This window comes from Hyla sarda, chromosome 2 (genome assembly GCF_029499605.1).
Source record: "Hyla sarda isolate aHylSar1 chromosome 2, aHylSar1.hap1, whole genome shotgun sequence".
NCBI lineage: Eukaryota > Metazoa > Chordata > Amphibia > Anura > Hylidae > Hyla > Hyla sarda.
This window is the reverse complement of record NC_079190.1, coordinates 240,452,731-240,474,343: the sequence shown is the minus strand read 5'-3', so window position 1 is coordinate 240,474,343 and position 21,613 is coordinate 240,452,731. Positions and strand designations below refer to the sequence as shown.

The following is a 21,613-nucleotide window of genomic DNA, read 5'->3' as shown; positions in this document are numbered from 1 at the left end:
TCATGCCCCCGCCCATAGATTTGCATTGAGGGTGTGTGGCCGTGACATCACGAGCGGAGCTTGGCCATGACGTCTCAAGCCTCTGCTCCGCATTGCCAGTCATCCGGCACAGAGAGAAGTTCACTCTATGCAGTGGTTGTCTGAGATCGGTGGGGTCCCCAGCGGCAGGACCCCCGCAGTCAGACATCTTATCCCCTATCCTTTGGATAGGGGATAAGATGTCTAGGGACGGAGTACCTCTTTAATCCAAATTTTGAGGTATCACGTGGCTGAAATGATCATTAAAGTAGTGGTTCCCACATGCCACAGATTGAAGCTAGGAAATGTGATCATTCTTATACCTTTACAGCGTGTCCTTCTCTTGCTGCAATTTTAATGTTGTGTGTATGAGCAGTGTATGCGCTGGACTCTTAGGATTACTTTTTACTATACAGTTTAAGCTTCTTTGGATAAAGCTGCTTTACGTCAGATTCCTTATTTACTTTTAAATAACCTGATTTCTGTCTGATATTTGCAGAGTGTCTTTTCTGGAGCATTAAAAGGCATTGGAAAGCCAGAGATTGCAGCATTAGCATTTTTATTTGCATATTGTCTAATAACATTTCCTATTGGAGTGCCTCTAATGTTTCTAGCGAAACTTGGGATAAAAGGTAAGACCATAAGGATACAGCCACACATAATGGAAATGTTGAAGATTTTTAATTTTTTTTGCAGAATTTTCACACCAAATTGTGTGTATTTTGGGTGGATTTGTTACTGCTGAAAATGCAAATAAGAAATGAATGGGGGAGATTTATTAAAACCTGTGCAGGGGAAAGGTTGAGCAGTTGCCCATAGCTACCATTCAAATTGCTTTTTTAATTTTTCAGAGGCCTTTTTAAAAATTAAAGAAGTGAGCTGATTGGTTTTAATAAATCTCCACCAATGGCCCAGATTTTTCAATCTGCCTGAAACACAAACCGGTTTTGCCCGCAACAACCAATCACAGCTCAGCTGAGCTGTGATTGGTTGTTATGGGCAAAAACGGACAGTTGGTATTTCAGGCAAATTAATAAATCTGGGCCCATGTGTTTAAAAATCTTCAGCTGTGGAATTTGCTTTACAGTATTGCAGAGTTTGACTTCCCCATTGAAATCAATAATTAAAATGTTTGATAAATTCACATTACTAAAAAAAGGAATTGACTTGCTACACATTAAAAATGCAATAAAGGCCAGACTGTGGAAATTGTGCGGATTTTCTCCACGGCAGGTAGATGAGATTTCCTTTAGGGTAGGGCCACCTTAGGCAAAACATAATTTTGCCACCCCCTTTACTCCTCCCATTGGCTCCACCCTTTTACACACCCCACCTACTACACTCGGTTGACATACTGTAACAAACCCCCTCCTCATGTAATCTCTTTACTGCTGGGGTGACACAGTGTAACAAACCTCCTCCTTGTGTTATCTTCTTACTACTAGTGTGACACATTGCAACAAACCTCCTTCTTAGGTAATAGAATTACCTAACTACTGGGGCTACCTCCACCCCAACTCAGTCCTGTCTCCTCCACAGCATCACACAGGTCCTTCATCCACTATTGCTTCTATCCTGAACGGCTAATATGATGGTAAAATCATTACAGGTCCTATACCTCCAGCATCTAGAGGGCTGGGCAAGGGGAGGAGGCATAATTCAAGGCTTATATAGTCATGCTCAGGAGAAGCATGCAGCAGTAGTGGTGATGCTGTGCACCTTCAAATCACGTAAACTCTGCGCTCCTCTACCTGGCCGTGTCATGAAAATGAGGGGGGAGATGAGCACTGAGTAGTTGCTATCAGGACCTGTGTGGAGACAGTGTATAGTAACATTCTTGCACTGAAACGGGCGCCCCACGCAGCTGCCTATTTTGCCTATAGGTGGAGCCGGCTCTGGGTAGGGTCACCCTTTAAACTTAATAGATAGAAAAATCAGCTGCAGAAAATAAGCAGCAAAGAACGCCACATTTGACCCTACCTTATAAATCAGAGTTAAAATTCTGAATGGGGTTGTTTTGGCAGAAAGCATAAAGTAAATGGAACTGATTTTTACTCACAGAAATTTTTGCTAAAGAATCTGCCGTATGTGCTTGGACATGTATAAAACAAGAATAAAAAAAATGCTTTGCAAAAATGTCCACAATGGAATTTGTATATCATGTCCAGCTATATCTAGCAGCAAAAAGTATTTTTATGAAAGAACAAGGTAAATGGTGGTCTAACTTAAGTGACCTTTAATGTTATACTTGTTTAGTAACGTTAAAGACAATGGGGGAGATTTATCAACCTGTGCAGAGGAAAACTTGCCCTTGCAACCAATCGGATTACTACTTTCATTTTTCACAGGCCTTCATAAATATGAAAGCAGCGATCTGATTGGTTGCTATGGGCAACTGGGCAAGTTTTCCTCTGCACAGGTTTTGATAAATCTCCCCCAATGTGTCATAAAAAATGAAGTTTTTATAGTAACCATATATATATATTTTTTCCATTTTACTATTTAAATTTTGTAATAATCCTAAAATCTAGTAGTTTCCATTCTAGCCACTAGGCATTAAACTAAGCTGAGGCTTTCTGTATATAGATCATTTCCATGTAATGCCTTTTTTCTAAGTACAGACAGGAGTATAGTGAAAAATGACACCAGTAGAGAAATAACACTGGATCCACTACCTTACACGTTATAGCTCAACATCCCCCTTCCGGTCTAACAACTCTTAAAAGGTCACAGAGAATGCCCAGTAGGGTCTCTAATTCAGCTGAATAGGACAGGTCCTGTCTACTGTCTAAGATCCTTTGGTCCATCTCTCTAGATGCTGTTAAAAATAGCTCAGGCAAGATGGGAGCTTCAATAATAATGTACAAAAAGTAAAATAAAAAAAATGGCCATCATAAGATAGAAACACATTAGAAAAAATAACATGTTTCTGAATCTGTTTTACAGCGTATGTGAAATAAGTCAACAGTAAACATGCTTCTCTCTCTTCTGCTTTCAGGTTTCTGGATTGGAATGCTAACCGCCATTGTGAGCATTAATATTTACCTTTTTATTTATTTCTGGAGATTAGACTGGAATTTAATGACAGAAAAGGTAATTCTTTCCCTAAGTAATGCTTGTACAATTCAAAATTGGCAGCACTGTATGCACTCCATTGTTATACTGTGTGTGAAAGAAAATGTCTTAAAGGGAAACTGTCATCTGTGTTCAGACTACTAAAACAAGAAAGCAGTGGGGAAACATAAAAAAAAATTATGAGAGGAATACATTATGTAAATCAAGAAATAAAACTAGCATTGTAACAGAGAGAAGGATTGCCATAGGAAGTAAAATGCATTTATATATATTCTTCATCTACATAAATAATAAGAAACTTTAAAAACTGAAAATGTTGGCCCCTTAAAAAATAATCTAGGTGTAATGGTGGAGGAAGATGAGGTAAAGGCCAATCTACTAAATGCCTTCTTCTCTACTGTACTTACACAGGAAAATCCATTGTCCGATAACAAGCGAAGGGATAAAGTAAATTCTCCAAAAAATCTTGCCTATTTAACTCAACAAGAAGTGTGGTGCAACACAAATCACCAGGCACCATTTGGCATCCATCCTAGGATTTTCCAGAAATTAAGTACCGTAATAGGCAGACCATTATTTCTTATATTTAAAGGGGTATTCCAGGCAAAAAAACATTTTTTATATCAACTGGCTCCAGAAAGTTAAACAGATTTGTAAATTACTTCTATTAAAAAATCTTAATCCTTTCAATAATTATCAGCTGCTGAAGTTGAGTTGTTGTTTTCTGTCTGGCAACAGTGCTCTCTGCTGACATCTCTGCTTGTCTCGGGAACTGTACAGAGTAGAAGAGGTTTGCTATGGGGATTTGCTTCTAAACTGGGCGGTTCCCGAGACACGTGTCATCAGAGAGCACTTAGACAGAAAAGAACAACTCAACTTCATCAGCTCATAAGAACTGAAAGGATTAAGATTTTTTAATAGAAGTAATTTACAAATCTGTTTAACTTTCTGGAGCCAGTTGATATAAAACATTTTTTTTGCCTGGAATACCCCTTTAAATATAAGAAATAATGGTCTGCCTATTACGGTACTTAATTTCTGGAAAATCCTAGGATGGATGCCAAATGGTGCCTGGTGATTTGTGTTGCACCACACTTCTTGTTGAGTTAAATAGGCAAGATTTTCTGGAGAATTTACTTCTTCGCTTGTTATCTGACAATGGATTTTCCTGTGTAAGTTTCCTGTGACGAGTTTTTACTTTTGGAAGACACCAGAGGGCTTCAAAGTTCAGCAGCAATTTTTCACAAAATATTCAAACTCACAATTTTTCAGGGACCATTTCAGGTTTGAAGTGGATTTGAAGTGTCTTCATATTAGAAATACCCCATAAATGACCCTATTATAAAAACTGCACCCCCCAAAGTATTCAAAATGACATTCAGAAAGTGTTTTAACCCTTTAGGTGTTTCACAGGAAAAGCAGCAAATTCAAAATCTTCATTTTTTACACTCGCATGTTCTTGTAGACCCAATTTTTGAATTTTTACAAGGGTTAAAAGGAGAAAATGTATACTTATATTTGTAGCCCAATTTCTCTCGAGTAAGGACATACCTCATATGCCTATGCAAAGTGTTCGGTGGGCGCAGTAGAGGGCTCAGAAGCGAAGGAGCGACAAGGGGATTTTAGAGAGTAAGTTTTTCTGAAATGGTTTTTGGGGGGCATGTCGCATTTAGGAAGCCCCTATGGTGCCAGAACAGCAAAAAAAAAAAACACATGGCATACCAGGTTTTCCCCCAAATTTCAAATTTTTTAAAGGGTTAATAGCAGAAAAGACCAGCCAAAATTTGTAACCCCATCTCTTCTGAGTATGGAGGTACCCCATAAGTGGACCTGAAGTGCACTGCGGGCGAACTACAATGCTCAGAAGAGAAGGCGTCATATTTGGCTTTTTGAGAGCAAATTTTGCTCGGGGGGCATGTCGCATTTAGGAAGCCCCTATGGTGCCAGGACAGCAGAAAAAACCCACATGGCATACCATTTTGGAAACTAGACCCCTCACAGAATGTAATGAGGGGTACAGTGAGCATTTACACCCTACTGGTGTCTGACAGATCTTTGGAACAGTGGGCTGTGCAAAATTTTTCATTTTCACGGACCACTGTTCCAAAGATCCGTCAGACACCTGTGGGGTGTAAATTCTCACTGTACCCCTTATTACATTCCGTGAGGGGTGTAGTTTCCAACATGGGGTCACATGTGGGTGTGTTTTTTTTTTGCGTTTGTCAGAACCGCTGTAACAATCAGCCACCCCTGTGCAAATCACCTCAAATGTACATGGCGCACTCTCCCTTCTGGGCCTTGTTGTGCGTCCCCAGAGCACTTTGCGCCCACATATGGGGTAACTCCGTACTGGGGAGAAATTGCGTTACAAATTTTGGGGGGCGTTTTTCCCTTTTACCTCTTGTGAAAATGAAAAGTATAGGGCAACACCAGCATGTTAGTGTAAAAATCTTTATTTTTTTACACTAACATGCTGGTGTAGACCCCAACTGTTCCTTTTCATAAGGGGTAAAAGGAGAAAAGACCCCCAAAATTTGTTAGGCAATTTCTCCCGAGTACGGCGATACCCCATATGTGGCCCTATTCTGTTGCCTTGAAATACGAAAGGGCTCCAAAGTGAGAGCGCCATGCGCATTTGAGGCCTGAATTAGGGACTTGCATAGGGGTGGACATAGGGGTATTCTATGCCAGTGATTCCCAAACAGGGTGTCTCCAGCTGTTGCTAAACTCCCAGCATGCTTGGACAGTCAATTGCTGTCCAGAAATGCTGGGAGTTTTTGTTTTGCAACAGCTGGAGGCTCCATCTTAGAAACACTGCCGTACAATACGTTTTTCATTTTTATTGGGGAGGGGGGTGGTAGGGGGGGGCAGTATACGTGTGTATATGTAGTGTTTTACTCTTTATTTTATGTTAGTGTAGGCTACATTCACACTGGCAGCAGATTACACAGAGTCTCCCGCTAGGAGTTTGAGCTGCGGCGGAAAATTTGCTGCAGCTCAAATTTGTAGCGGGGAACGCACTGTAATCTGACGCCAGTGTGAATGTAGCCTGTACATTCACATGGGAGGGGGGTCAAAACTACAACTCCCAGCATGCACTGACAGACCATGCATGCTGGGAGTTGTAGTTTTGCAACAGCTGTAGGCACACTGGCTGGAAAACCTTGAGTTAGGTTCTATGACCTAACTCAATATTTTCCAACCAGTGTGCCTCCAGTTGTTGCAAAACTACAACTCCCAGCATGTACTGATTGCGGAAGGGTATGCTGGGAGATGTAGTTATGCAATGGCTGGAGGCACGCAAGTACAACTCCCAGCATGCCAAGACAGCCTTATGCTGTTCCTGAATGCTGGGAGTTGTAGTTTTGCAAGATTTAGAGGGGTTCAGGTTGTAAATCACTGTCCAGTGGTCTCAAAACTGTGGCCCTCCAGATGTTGCAAAACTACAACTCGCAGCATGCCCAGACAGCAAACTGCTGTCTGGGCATGCTGAGAGTTGTAGTTTTGCAACATCTGGAGGGCTACAGTTTGAGACCACTTAGTGATCTACAACCTGAACCCCTCTAAATATTACAAAACTAAAAGTCCCAGCATGCCCACACAGCAAACAGCTGTCTGGGCATGCTGGGAGTTGTAGTTTTGCAACATCTGGAGGGCCACGGTTTAGAGACCACTGTAAACTGTGGCCCTCCGGATGTTGCTAGGCAACAACTCACCTATTAGGACCCGGAAGTATTGCTGCCGCCGCATGTAGGAGAGGATCGAGAACGGGGATCCGAGATCCAGGTAAGGGACCTTCGGCGCCGACCTTCCCTGGACACTTCCCCCGTTTTGCCCGGACACCGATAGGTGGGCAAAGCGAGGGAACCGAACTTTAACCCCCCCCTCCCCCGGTCTGCTATCGGTCGGTCGCTCGACCGACCAATAGCAGGGATAGGAGGGGTGGCACCCCTGCCACCAAACTCCTATCCCTTCAGGGGGATCGAGGGTGTCTCGGACACCCCCGATCCCTCTTATTTTACGGGTCACAAGTGACCCGTATGACCCGGAATCGCGCAGATCGCAAGTCTGAATTGACCTGCGATTTACGCGCATCGCGGTGATGGGGGGGGTCTCAGGACCCCCCTCGGCGATGTGCCGGGATGCCTGCTGTTAGATAACAGCAGTCATCCCGGCCCGATCACCGCTATCGGGGACGTGGCGCTCTCGGAACCCCGCGACGTGCATGTACGTCGCCGCGCCAAGTGACACTTCGCGGCGCCGTACATATACGTCGCTCGTCGTGAAGGGGTTAAAGATTCTATAATGATAGGGTTCCACAGGACTGGCACTTAGCAAATGTGGTACCAAAATTCAAAAAGGGTTCCTGGGAACTATGGGGGAGATTTATCAAAAGCTTTGTAGAGAAAAAGTTTACCAGTTGCCCATAGCAATCAATCCGATTGATTCTTTCATTTTGGAAAGGCCCTTTCAAAAATGAAAAAAATAAATCTGATCGGTTGATATGGGCAACTGGACCACTTTTCCATTGCATAGGTTTTTGATAAGTCTCCCTCTATAGACCTGTAAGCTCAACATCTGTTGTGGGTAAGATTTTTGAGATGCTATTCTGGAATATCTTAATGAAAATAGCCTTCTAACACAGCACCCAACATGGGTTTATGCAGTATTGGTCCTGCCAGACTAATCTGATCATCTTCTATGAGGAGGTCAGTTATAGATTGGACCAGGATGAAGATGTGGATGTTAGATATCTGGACTTTTCTAAGGTGTGTGATACTGTGCCACACAAAAGGTTAGTACATAAAATAAAATAGCTGGGCCTAGAGGAGGATATATGTAAATGGATTAGCAACTGGCTCAGTGACAGGAAGCAGAGGGTGCGTATCAATAGAACTTACACTGGTTGGGTGACAGTTACAAGTGGGGTACCACAGGGGTCAGTACTGGGTCCACTTCATTTCAATATGTTTATTAATGACCTTGTAGAGGGATTACAGAGTAGACTTTCTATATTTTCAAATGACGCTAAACTGGGTAAGGTTATTACAACAGATAAGGATAACATAATATTACAGAGGAATCTGGGAAACCTGAAGAATTGAACACAGACATGGCAAATTAAGTTTAATGTGGATAAATGTAGGGTTGTGCACTTGGGCGGTAAAAACAACATGTGCAATTATGTGCTAAATAATAAGACATAAGGTAAAAATACTACTGAAAAGTTCTTGGGGATACTGGTGGACAGTAGACTCTACTTTAGTGATCAGTGCCAGGCAGCTGCTGCCAAGTCTTGGGATGTGTCTAGAGAGGCATAGAGGCACGTGATAAGGACATAGTTTTTCCTCTGTATGAATCATTTGTCAGACCACACATGGAGCATTGTGTCCAGTTTTGGGCACCTGTATATTAAAAGGACATGGCCGAACTGGAGAGGGTACAGAGGAAGGTGACAAAGATAATTAATGGTATGGGAGGATTACAGGACCAAGACAGGTTATCAATCTTGGGATTATTTAGTTTGGAGAAAAGACATCTTAGGGGTGATCTGATCACAATGTAGAAATATATGAATGGACAGTACAGAGATCTTTCTAGTGATCTTTTTATACCTAGGCCAGTAACCATGACTACATCTGGAGGAAAAAAGGTTTCACCATCATCACAGACAGAGATTCTTTACTGTAAGAGCAGTGAGACTATGGAACTCTCTGCCACATGATATTGTGATGTCTCACCAAATAAGTTCATGGGGTTCTGGATGTTTTTCTGAATAAATATAATATTAGAGTTTATAGATATTCGATTTATTGGGACAGAACATTGATCCAGGGATTTATTCTGATATTCATTATTGCCATATTAGAGCCGGGAAGGAATTTTTCCTCTGTTATGGGGCATTTGGCATCAGCCTAATGGGAAGTTTTTGCCTTCCTCTAGATCAACACAGTAGGGCAATAGGCTAAACTTGATGGACTATATTTTTTTCAACCTCACAAACTATGTATAAGTTTCACCTCCACTAACCTGTTGGTATAGGTGTGTAATGTGGGACACTGATGATAACTATACCATAATCCCGTTGTCTTCCTTGTTAGGGCTTCAGGAGCACCCTAATGTCACCCCTGCTACTTCCCAAGCCCTGCTCGCAGCTGGACCCAGCAAAGAAGCAACATCGGTGATGTCAGCGTGCTCCTGAAGCCATGCCTGTGCACCAAGCCTGCCGCTCAAACAAGGAGGATAATGGGCCAACAGGACTATGGATCGGGGACAGGTAAGTTTTGTTATCATCAGTGTCACCTGGACTACACAACTGTACCAACAGGTTAGTGTGGGTGAAATTGATGACCGTTTTCCTTTAAAGAGATGCATAACCTAAATTTTTTTACTGATTAGAGGCATATACTGAAACATATTCATTTTTTTCCTAACATGCTCCTATTTTCTCATTGCCTATTTTATATAATCAGCTGTTATCTTTCCTGAGCTGATTTTAACAGTATTTAGAGATATGCTTTACAGTAAGCCCCATGGACAAAGGAATAATAGACTGGAGCTGACCCTATTGACTTCCATGGGGAAGTTTTCTAGGCATGCTTTGCAGAGACTGCTGAAAAGTTTATTTTACAGAATAGAAAATGTCAGCTTGTTATTAGGTTTAGTGGTCATACTGAAAACAGCAACAATGCACATTGTAAAATGGAAAATTAGAAAAAACAAATTACAAAAAATTCTTATTCTTCAGTTGTTCTGCATAGTTGTTCTGCAAAGTCATAGCTCCAGCATATTCACTGTGGACAAGGCTTGGAGTGGACGGCTCCATTCATTTTATAGTGTAGGTACTCAGTTACTGCAGTGCAGCTCTCATTGGTCGTAGCTATCCGTGGATGGAATATATGGCAAGAAATTTTTTGTATGGACATTCTAATAAAATTACGCAGTTATGCAGTGTGAACATAGCCTATTTATGTAACACCTTTTTAAACAACCTTCGTTACTTGTAAAAAAAAAAAAAATCTGGTACATTTGTAGTATCTGTAGCCTAAGCTACAAATCTCACACTTTTTTTTTTATTATCCCCCCCCCCCTACACCCAATGAATGGATCTTCACTTCTGCTTCTGACCCTGTTCATTGTGCATAAGTTGGCTTTGCCGAATAGTTGATCGGTGGGGTGCCAGGTACTCCACCGATCAGACATTTATGGCCTATCATGAGGACAGGTCTGTTACGATTCGGCAGGCTGGATGTGGATCCTCTGTGTCAGCGAGGGATTGGCGTGGACCGTGTCGGTGGACCGGTTCTAAGATGCTACAGGTATTCACCAGAGCCCGCCGCAAAGCGGGATGGTCTTGCTGCGGCGGTAGCAACCAGGTCGTATCCACTTGCAACGGCTCAACCTCGCTGACTGCTGAGAAGGCGTGGGACAGAAGGACTAGGCAGAGGCAAGGTCAGACGTAGCAGAAGGTCGGGGCAGGCGGCAAGGTTCGTAGTCAATGTGGATAGCAGAAGATCTGGAAACACATGCTTTGGACAACACTAAACGCTTTCACTGGCACAAGGCAACAAGATCCGGCAAGGGAGTGCAGGGGAAATGAGGTATTATAGCCAGGGAGCAGGTGGAAGCTAATTAGGCTAATTGGGCCAGGCACCAATCATTGGTGCACTGGCCCTTTAAATCTTAGAGAGCTGGCGCGCGCGCGCCCTAAGGAGCGGAGCCGTGCTCGCCAGGACATGACAGCCGGGGGCCGGGACAGGTAAGTGACTTGGGATGCGATTCGCGAGCGGGCGCGTCCCGCTATGCGAATCGCATCCCCGCCGGCAATGTCAGTGCAGCGCTCCCGGTCAGCGGGTCTGACCGGGGCGCTGCAGAGAGAGGAACGCCGCGAGCGCTCCGGGGAGGAGCAGGGACCCAGAGCGCTCGTTGTAACAAGGTCATCGATGTAAAGGTCTTGTAATTACAAATTGGCATAATACTGTGTATTACACAAGCTAAAAATGTTGTCTTAAAAAACTATCACAAAAGTTGAGAGATGGAACAAATCTTCTGCATATTTTAGAACATTCATATATCATGAGTTGTGTGCCCTTTTATTTAATACGTTGCAGAGATAACTCAGTTTAATGACAGTTTTAACATTTCACCATAATTTGTAGTGACATTTCCGATTATTATGTCTGCTTCATGACAGTCTGTTTCTACAGCCACAAATATATGGAATGTTATAAATGAAGAAAAGATTTTCTGGATAATTCCTGTAGTCTTGCAAGGAACATTTTAGAGGAACTATTGTCAGTGACCGATGCATATTAGGATATTCATCTCTATATAAAGGTCAATCTGTTCTCTTCTACAGATCTATGCCATATCCCCCGATGAACGAAATTATATAGTCAAACGGCGGGTTTGAGGCATGCATGCCCCTCAATCAGGGCTGGACTGACAGTTCGGCACTTGGGCACTACCTGAGGTCCGAAACTAATTTTTTTCCCCTCATGTAAGTCTCTCCTTCGATTCTGGAACACTGTGTCCCAGCATCGGAGGTTAGAGCTATTGCAGGGGAGCTCCCCTCTTCTTCTTTTCCTGACCTGGAGGGTCGCGTGACATATACAGGATATAGGAGGTCAGCACTGCAGGAAACCTTCAGAGGTAGGAGAAGAGGGGGACACCATCCCTATCCACCCTCTCAAAAAGAAAAACAATCTGAGGGCAAGACTGGACCCTGTGCCAACCACTGGGGTGTACACAGAGCGGAGACCCCCATAGTAGGCCACAGAGCAGGGATCTCCAGAGCAGGCGACAGAGCAGAGACCCCCTATATCAGGAAACGGAGCGGTGGGTGAGAGCAGTCAGTAAGGAGGGATGGAAGCAGTCAGTATGGAGGTGAGGGGACCCTGGGCTCTGGATGCAGTCAGTATAGAGATGAGGGGACCTTGGTATCTGGGTGCAGCCAGTATAGAGGTGAGGGGACTCCGGGATCTGGATGCAGCCAGTTTGCACCCAGATCCCAGAGTCTCCTAACCTCCAAACTGACTGCACTCAGATCCCAGAATCTCCTAATCTCCAGTCAGTATAGAGGTGAGGGGACTCTGGGATCTGGGTTCAGTCAATATGTGCAAAACGATACACACAATATTGGGGAGGGTATAAGTTCACGTCTATAGTAGGGCCGTGAAACTATGAACTCCAATTTATTTCATCAAACCACCAAAAGAGTACCACAGTCATTTTAAGAAAGAATATGCGCCAAACCGGCACCAATTTTATTATTTCCGTAGAAAACAAGCAAGTGCATTCATAAAAACACATATATGCGAGAAAAGAGGAATACAGCAACAAAACGGTGATATCACCGGCTCTGCACAGGTAATAATAAAAGTACATAAGTTTGTTATAATGGATTGCATCCCAATTTAGATATGATAAAACTGTATATGAACAGTGTAATAAAGATAACAACAAGGCATCACTAGCACATGTAAATAGCTATTGCGCATCCATAAGTATTGCACATAACAGATATATAAAATCCAAGGATATTAAAGGGGTATTCCAGGCCAAAACTTTTTTTTTATATATATAAACTGGCTCCGGAAAGTTAAACAGATTTGTAAATTACTTCTATTAAAAAATCTTAATCCTTCCAATAGTTATTTGCTTCTGAAGTTGAGTTGTTGTTTTCTGTCTAACTGCTCAATGATGACTCACGTCCCGGGAGCTGTGCAGTTCCTATGGGGATATTCTCCCATCATGCACAGCTCCCGGGATGTGACATCATCATTGAGCAGTTAGACAGAAAACTTCAGAAGCTAATAACTATTGGAAGGATTAAGATTTTTTAATAGAAGTAATTTACAAATCTGTTTAACTTTCCGGAGCCAGTTGATATATATAAAAAAAAGGTTTTGCCTGGAATACCCCTTTAATATGTAGTAAAAGTGCAATGTGCATATAGCAGCAGCCTGCGTCCACAGGCACAGGGGATACAGACCTAATAGCAATGAATCAACAAGGTACGATACACTGGCAGAGACCGGGATAGCACCACTCCAACGTACGTTTCGGTACGTCACCTTCGTCTGGGAGTCAGACGAAGGTGACGTACCGAAACGTACGTTGGAGTGGTGCTATCCCGGTCTCTGCTAGTGTATCGTACCTTGTTGATTCATTGCTATTAGGTCTGTATCCCCTGTGCCTGCGGACGCAGGCTGCTGCTATATGCACATTGCACTTTTACTACATATTAATATCCTTGGATTTTATATACTTGTTATGTGCAATACTTAAGGATGTGCAATAGCTATTTACATGTACTAGTGATGCCTTCTTGTTATCTTTATTACACTGTTCATATACAATTTTATCATATCTAAATTGGGATACATTCAGTTATAACAAACTTATGTACTTTTATTATTACCTGTGCAGAGCCGGTGATATCACTGTTTTGTTGCTGTATTCCTCTTTTCTCGCATATATGTGTTTTTATGAATGCACTTGCTTGTTTTCTTCAGAAATAATAAAATTGGTGCCGGTTTGGCGCATATTCTTTCTTAAAATGACTCCGTTGTGCTCTTTTGGTGTTTTTTTGCAGTCAATATGGAAGTGAGGAGACTCTGGGATCTGGGTGCAGTCAGTATAGATGTGAGGGGACTCTGGGATCTGGTTGCAGTCAGTATGGAGGTGAGGGGACTCTGGGATCCGGGTGCAGTCAGAATGGAAGTGAGGAGACTCTGGGATCTGGGTGCAGTCAGTATGGAGGTGAGGGGACTCTGGGATCTGGTTGCAGTCAGTATGGAGGTGAGGGGACTCTGGGATCTGGGTGCAGTCAGAATGGAAGTGAGCAGACTCTGGGATCTGGGTGCAGTCAGTTTAGAGGTGAGGGGACTCTGGGATCTGGGTGCAGTCAGTATGGAAGTGAGGAGACTCTTGGATCTGGGTGCAGTCAGTATGGAAGTGAGGAGACTCTGGCATCTGGGTGCAGTCAGTAAAGAGATGAGGGAACCTTGGTATCTGGGTGCAGTCAGTATAGAGGTGAGGGTACTCCGAGATCTGGATGCAGTCAGTCTGCACCCAGATCCCAGAGTCTCCTAACCTCCAAACTGACTGCACCCAGATCCCAGAGTCTCCTAACCTCCAGTCAGTATGGAGATTAGGGGACTCTGGGATCTGGGTGCAGTCAGTATAGAGGTGAGGGGACTCTGGGATCTGGGTGCAGTCAGTAAAGAGATGAGGATGATGGAATCTGGGTGCAGTCAATAAAGAGATGAGGAGATGGGATCTGGGTGCTGTCAGTATGGAGGTGAGGGGACTCTGGGATCTGGGTGCAGTCAGTATGGAAGGGAGGAGACTCTGGGATCTGGGTGAAGTCAGTAAAGAGATGAGGAGATTCTGGGATCTGGGTGCAGTCAGTATGGAGGTGAGGGGACTCTGGGATCTGGGTGCAGTCAGTAAAGAGATGAGGGAACCTTGGTATCTGGGTGCAGTCAGTATAGAGGTGAGGGTACTCCGAGATCTGGATGCAGTCAGTCTGCACCCAGATCCCAGAGTCTCCTAACCTCCAAACTGACTGCACCCAGATGCCAGAGTCTCCTAACCTCCAGTCAGTATGGAGATTAGGGGACTCTGGGATCTGGGTGCAGTCAGTATAGAGGTGAGGGGACTCTGGGATCTGGGTGCAGTCAGTAAAGAGATGAGGATGATGGAATCTGGGTGCAGTCAATAAAGAGATGAGGAGATGGGATCTGGGTGCTGTCAGTATGGAGGTGAGGGGACTCTTGGATCTGGGTGCAGTCAGTATGGAAGTGAGGAGACTCTGGGATCTGGGTGCAGTCAGTAAAGAGATGAGGAGATTCTGGGATCTGGGTGCAGTCAGTATGGAGGTGAGGAGACTCTGGGATCTGGGTGCAGTTAGTATGGAAGTAAGGGGACTCTGGGATCTGGGTGCAGTCAGTATGGAAGTGAGGAGACTCTGGGATCTGGGTGCAGTCAATATGGAAGTGAGGAGACTCTGGCATCTGGGTGCAGTCAGTAAAGAGATGAGGGGACCTTGGTATCTTGGTGCAGTCAGTATAGAGGTGAGGGGACTCCGAGATCTGGATGCAGTCAGTTTGCACCCAGATCCCAGAGTCTCCTAACCTCCAAACTGACTGCACCCAGAGTCTCCTAACCTCCAGTCAGTATGGAGATGAAGGGACTCTGGGATCTGGGTGCAGTCAGAATGGAAGTGAGGAGACTCTGGGATCTGGGTGCAGTCAGTAAAGAGATGAGGAGATTCTGGGATCTGGGTGCAGTCAGTATGGAGGTGAGGGGACTCTGGGATCTGGGTGCAGTTAGTATGGAAGTGAGGGGACTCTGGGATCTGGGTGCAGTCAGTATGGAAGTGAGGGGACTCTGGGATCTGGATGCAGTCAGTATGGAGGTGAGGGGACTACTCACTACTATCACTCTCAGGCAGCCAGTACAGGAGGAGAAATAAATTATATTGTTTGTGGGGGAGGGCTTTCTATAAAATTGTGACTTGCACATGGGTGAGCACAGAGTGGCCCCATGATCTTCTGTTGCCCAGGGACTATAAACTCATATCTCAGGAATGGGAGAGCATATCAAGCAACTGTAAAAAGATATGTGATATGGGCACCCAAGGCTTCTTCTTGATCATAAATCCTAATTTCTTTGGGTTAACACTGCAATGTCTTACGCAATGTTACGTTCTTCTGTAAAAGTATCTATTCAAGCCTGAATTCTGTTTAGGCCCTGTACATATGTTCATGTGTTTTCTCTAGCACAGATGAATACCCAGTAAACTGCCTTGGCAGTACCACCATTTACCTGTGATGTTTTTTTCCTGTCAGACTCAGTATTAATCGATTGGACTTTCCATAAATATTGTATATAAACCCACTTCTTTTGCAATCTTTGGCACAGAATTAGCCTTATATGAATTCTGTCTTTATGGGGCCTAAATGTGTGGGATAAGGATTTGCACAAATATTATAGACCAACTGCTTAAAGGAAAACTGTCACATATTTGTTCCCGCACTATCCATACGTGCTGATGGATAGTGCGGGAGATACTGATTCCTACAATGCCTACCTTGTCCGGATCTGCCCCGCCGTTCGCTCGCAATCTTAGCTTTATTATACCTGGAAATCCGTCTGTAACTGGCACGGGCGGGGTTTCTGCAGCTTAACTTGCACTGACGTCAGCGCCGCATGCTTTTGAATATTCATCCCTCCTTCCTCCAGTTAGGAGCTGCGAAGAGAGGTAGAGCTGGAGGAAGGGGGGGATGAATATTCATAAGCGGGCGGCGCTGCGGACGGGCGGCGCTGATGTCAGTGCAAGTTGAGCTGCAGAAACCCGCTCGTGCCAGTTATAGCCGTATTTCCAGGTACAATAAAGCTAAGATTGCGGGCATACCGCCGGGCGGATCCGGCCAAGGTAGGGATTGTAGGAATCAGCATCTCCCGCACTATCCATCAGTACCTGTGGATAGTGCGGGAGCAAATATGTGACAGTTTTCCTTTAAATAAAAAAATGTGAATTAAGTTCTAAACTGAACAATCACCTCTCATTTAGAATAGTAAATATTTTTTATTCCAGGTAAAAGAACGTGTAGGTTTGAAAATGAAACCAGTCCCATCTTTAGAACCCAATATAGATGCCCCAGGTATGTAGCATTTGGTGGTGGGATGGTAGCATTTCTGGTGGGATGTAATTGGGTCAAGTGCACAGTTTGTTAGGTGTAAACTGGAGAGTACTTTGGAGTTAGGCAACCAGACATCCCTATATTGAGGACACTGTCCCCGGAAAAATTGTGTCTCTCAGGAGCCTGGCCTACTTCATAGCAGGTCACCTGTGGCACAGTTGTGGGATAGCCAAGGGTCTTCTGAAACATTTTGTGGCTGCCACATCATATCAACTGTCACAGCCTGCTGTAGCCAGCAGAATTTCAGAAATGACAGTACAGCAATTGAAAGATCCCTTGTACAAGAACTGCTTAACTGATACCCCTAGCTGCTGCCACCTGTTGGATGTTCTGGTGAGCTTTGTCTTCTTAGAATGGAATGTCCTTTTGCTACAGATATAGTGCTCCTATTGGCTGGTACTGTCAGAGATTGCTGGCTTGAAGGTGGCAGTCAATCACTGGCTGTGAACACAGGGCATCAGCCAATAAGGCTTACCCCTCCCTCTAACCCCCAAATGAGTAGCAAAATGCTGTAGTGTCATGAAACATTGAGTGGTTCTACTCATTTGAAATGTAAAAGTATTGGAAGACTGATGGAGTGGACATTGTGAATTGATGTCATTTTTCTTACCTCGTTTTGTCATCACAGACAATATTGAATTGACTAACTACGCTTCCCTGGACTGCACCAACAAGGAAACAGAGCTACAAGAAATGGCAGACAAGGCAGCATTCCAGAAGTTGCTCAGGTGTCGAGGGTTTCAGGCACTAGCAGTTGTTTCCACCCTTTTTATTGGACTTACTGTAAAATTAACTGTCAAACTGCATTAGTCATGAAATATTGTCACTGGATGTTAAGTCTACACAGTAATTTGAGGGGTAGAAAACTTTCTGAAATAAAAGGTAAAGTTCAGAAACAAAAAAAAAAAAACAAAAAAAAAACAGACAGTGCAGAATACATTATTTGTGTATTTTTTTTTTTTTTACTGGATGCATTTGTAAAAAAAATACTATAGGTGACTACATTACCCTATCCAGGAATAAAAGAGAAATTATACCAACATATGGAGCCTGCTAGACCCCTCTTGGCCCCCTTTGGGTAAATACAATGTTGTGGATATCTTTAATGTTTACACCAGGATTGGTCAAGTCCTGGGGAAAAAAGTGTGGGAACTCAAAATTTCCACCTGCTGAGTGTTTTAGTATACTCCTATGAGGATGCACTGTTTATTAAAGATAGCGGATATTGTGTATTGATATGCTCTTAAGCAATGTGAGGCACTTGTATGTATTCTGAGCCAGGTTTGTGTCTCCATTAGAGGTAGGTTATATGACTCCTGCCTCTGCTATAGTGATGTATAAAATTACAATTTTATTTCCGACAAAACTTGTATACAACCAAACATGAATGAGCATGAACAGCCAATCATAATGTAGGATAGGTCATAAAAGGATTGTAATTGATGAACACTTCATTTCTTTCTCACTGCTCCCTGCAGGATTAAGTTACGTATTTGTGGTGAGCTTGTGGGGATTTAGGGTAGGTAGGGTGTAGCTGTGCAGTGATGAAAGGGTGTCTGATTATCCCTTAACTGTCATGACGCCAGGGTGCGGGTTCTTTCTCTGTATATATAGCCTACCGCCACCCGTCCCAGGAACGATAGGGAGGAATAAAGGATTGTCCACAACTGGAGGTTTAGCAAACTGGAAATAACTTTAATACAACTTTTATGCAGGTTAACAGGAGTAACAGTCTTTACAGAGGACCGACTTTAAGTTCCTCACAGTTGGTTGGGACCTTATATGAAATAAGCTCTGAGGCTTGCTTTACGCTGTTCCACTGAATTTAGGGTTTGGTTTTAGGTTCAGTAGTCATGTAGATTTAGAATTGAGTTTAGTTGAACTCACGGTTTTGTATTCGGCTGAAGTTAGCAGGCTTCAGGCCTAAGTTCTCTTGCAGAATTGTACAGAGTGATGCTTTCTCTAGAGATGATCAGGAACAAGAGCAAGGGGAGAAGAGAGTGATCATTGGATACAGCACCCTTATATGGCAAGGTGGCAGGCTCATAGCTTATTGGTTCCACCAACTGTCAGTCCTTTCACAATGTACCACATTGTGGTACATCATGTGACCCTCTCACATGACCTGGAAGGTCCTTAAGAATAACCTAACAGTAGACTTAGTAGTCATGTGACATAAGGTCCTGGAAGTACTATACATATCTATATTATATATATCAAACACATAAAATTAAAGAAGGAAGAGGTTACAAGGGGTTATCCCACTAGGAGGATCCTACCGGTACACACGAACTGACTTTGGGGACTTAGCACACAAGGTACGGTACAAGGTACGGTATCGGGACACCACATATTGATTCTCTCATAATATTTTATATATCATCTCAGTGATATCCATATTTGATATTGTATATATTAGGGGTGTAAGAAAAAATCAATTCAGTCAAGTATCGCAATATTTCATTTGACAATACTGTATCGATTAAAAATATTTTCAAATCGATCTTTTCAGGGATGTGGAAATCCTATCTCCAGACGCCCGGGACATGCCGTTCTGGGCACTGGGCAGGTGAATTTTTCCGGCCCTTAGCACTGCTTCGGGCAAGCAGGGCCGGACCTGACAAGCGTTGCGGCGCTCAGCAGTCTGTATGGAGGGGGGGTCCCGATTCATGCCCGCTCCATACTCTGCAGCCCCCGGCTGTTCTCAGTAGCTGGGGGCCGCTGCTAATAGCCAGCATGCGGTGATCACTGAGGCTGGCTATTAACCCTTTAGATCGCCGCTGTCAAAGCTGACAGCGGCATCTAAAGGGACCTGTGAATGCTCCCTGGTGGTCTGGTGGGGTGAATCGCCGACCCGCAGCTCGATCGCGTGGGGGGTAGATCCACTATAGAGGTAGCCAGGGGGCTTACCTCTGTTCCCTGCTGTCAGGCTCTGTCATTGATAGAGCCTGGCTGGACTAGGCTCTATCAATGGAGTTCAATAGAACTCTATTGATCTGTATGAGGAATCTAATGATTCCTCCTAAAAGTCCCCTAAGGGCCTAATAAAGTGTAAAAAAAAAAAAAAAAAAAATTATAGTAAAAGTTTAAAAGGTATACATTAACCCATTCCCTATTAAAAGTTCAAATCACCCCCTATTCCTATATAAAAACATGTAAACATACGGTAATAAAAGTAAACATATTTGGTATCACTGCGTGCATAATTGCACAACCTATTAAAATATAACATTATGTATCCCGTACGGTAAATGACATAAATGTAAATAAATAAATAAATATATAAATAAATTTAAAAAAACACAGAATTGCAATTTTTATAATATCCCAGAAAAAAAGAGATTAAAAAGTCAGATCAATACCAAAATGGTACCAATACAAAAAAGAGATTATGGCGCAAAAAATTTGCCCTCATACAGCCTCATGCGAAAAAATCGCATTATATTGTCTTTGAGACAGAATCGGTATATATCGGGATATATCATATCGTCATACGTGTGTCGTGATACGTATCGTATCTCCAGATTCTTGCCAATTCATACCCCTAGTATATATATATCTATTGTTTCTATGCCATCCTATATATATATAATTATCTCTTTCATAAATATATATTTTTGTGCCTTTCCATATTATATTTCACTATGGAATCTAATAAGATTGCTCCTCAGGAGATTAACCCCTCCTGTACCTCAGAGTATGATATCCTAGACAAGTCAGTTTCAAAATCAGTCCAACATGCACTTAAATCAGCTATGTCCACCCTGAGTGAATCCATTTCTAAATCCATCTCTATTGCCATGTCTCAGAACCAACCAATTCAAGCCCATCCTTCTACTCAATCTGACCAGTTTTGGTCAGCAGAAGAATCTACCACGCAATTAGCTAAAGGACACCATTCCGGTAAATGCGCTAAGAAACAGCATTTTTCTCTTGATGACCATAATACCCTTAAAAGTAAAATTCCTTATAGGCAGGGCCGGATTAATGTAGGGGCGGGTGGAGCGGCAGCTCCAGGCCCCTGCATTAAAATAGGCCCGGCGGCCACACAAACGGCCGCACGGACCGGCATATAACTTGTATTGCCCGACGCCCAGACATGCAGGCATTTAGCGCTTCAGGCGAGTAGCGCTAAATGCTGGAAGACTTCACTTACCCCGCCCTCCTCCGCGTCTCCGGTTGGCCGGCCTGAGTCTGATGAGGGACGTTGCACATGTGACCTCCCTCCGCAGACCCGCGCAGGACGTCAGTGACGTCACTCGTCAGGCCGCCGCCGTAGAGGAGAAGCGCAGCGCAGGACAGGTAATGTGTCTGTGTGTGTCTGTCAGAGGCGGCCACCGCCACTGCCTAAGGCCTCGCACTGCTGGGGGCCTCGCTCTGGCCCCCACCCTTTCACTGATGGTGATCGTCCAGGAGTAAGAAGAACTGGGGGAGTAGATGGCCTCTGTGTGAGGTAACTAGGAGAGTGAATGGGGGGCATGTAGTGGCACTGCCTACATTGTCAGTGCTTTTTGGCTGCCAAGCCTGGCACATAGATTGTAGGAATCACAGCAGTACTTATCTTATTATGCTGCACATGCTCTACAAGCGCTGTCCTGCTGACGGGTCCTAAAGGAGGGGAAGGAACCTCAGAGCACAGCAGCCTGCTAGCATGAAACATGAGAGCAAAGTAGGAGGAGAACTGTCTGTGCCCCTCCTCCACATGACGTAATCCTGAGGTCAGGGGTCTTGACTCCTGACCCCCAGCACTGGAAGCCATATATGAGGATCCTGTCAGCATCTCAGAAAGTTATGGTATGTGCACTTAT

At 43.8% G+C, this 21,613-nt stretch overlaps 1 protein-coding gene across 1 annotated transcript in view; it reads left to right on the top strand.

Moving 5' to 3' along the window:
- The window catches only part of LOC130357819 (multidrug and toxin extrusion protein 2-like), a 92,409-nt gene extending 74,749 nt beyond the window's left edge, over positions 1-17,660 (top strand). The window contains exons 15-18 of the mRNA XM_056560548.1: positions 518-650; positions 3,017-3,111; positions 16,700-16,766; positions 17,434-17,660. Of these exons, the coding sequence (XP_056416523.1) occupies positions 518-650; positions 3,017-3,111; positions 16,700-16,766; positions 17,434-17,615 (477 nt within the window). The 3' untranslated portion in view covers positions 17,616-17,660. The remainder of the gene's footprint in view (positions 1-517; positions 651-3,016; positions 3,112-16,699; positions 16,767-17,433) is intronic.
- The last annotated feature ends 3,953 nt before the right edge of the window (positions 17,661-21,613 follow it).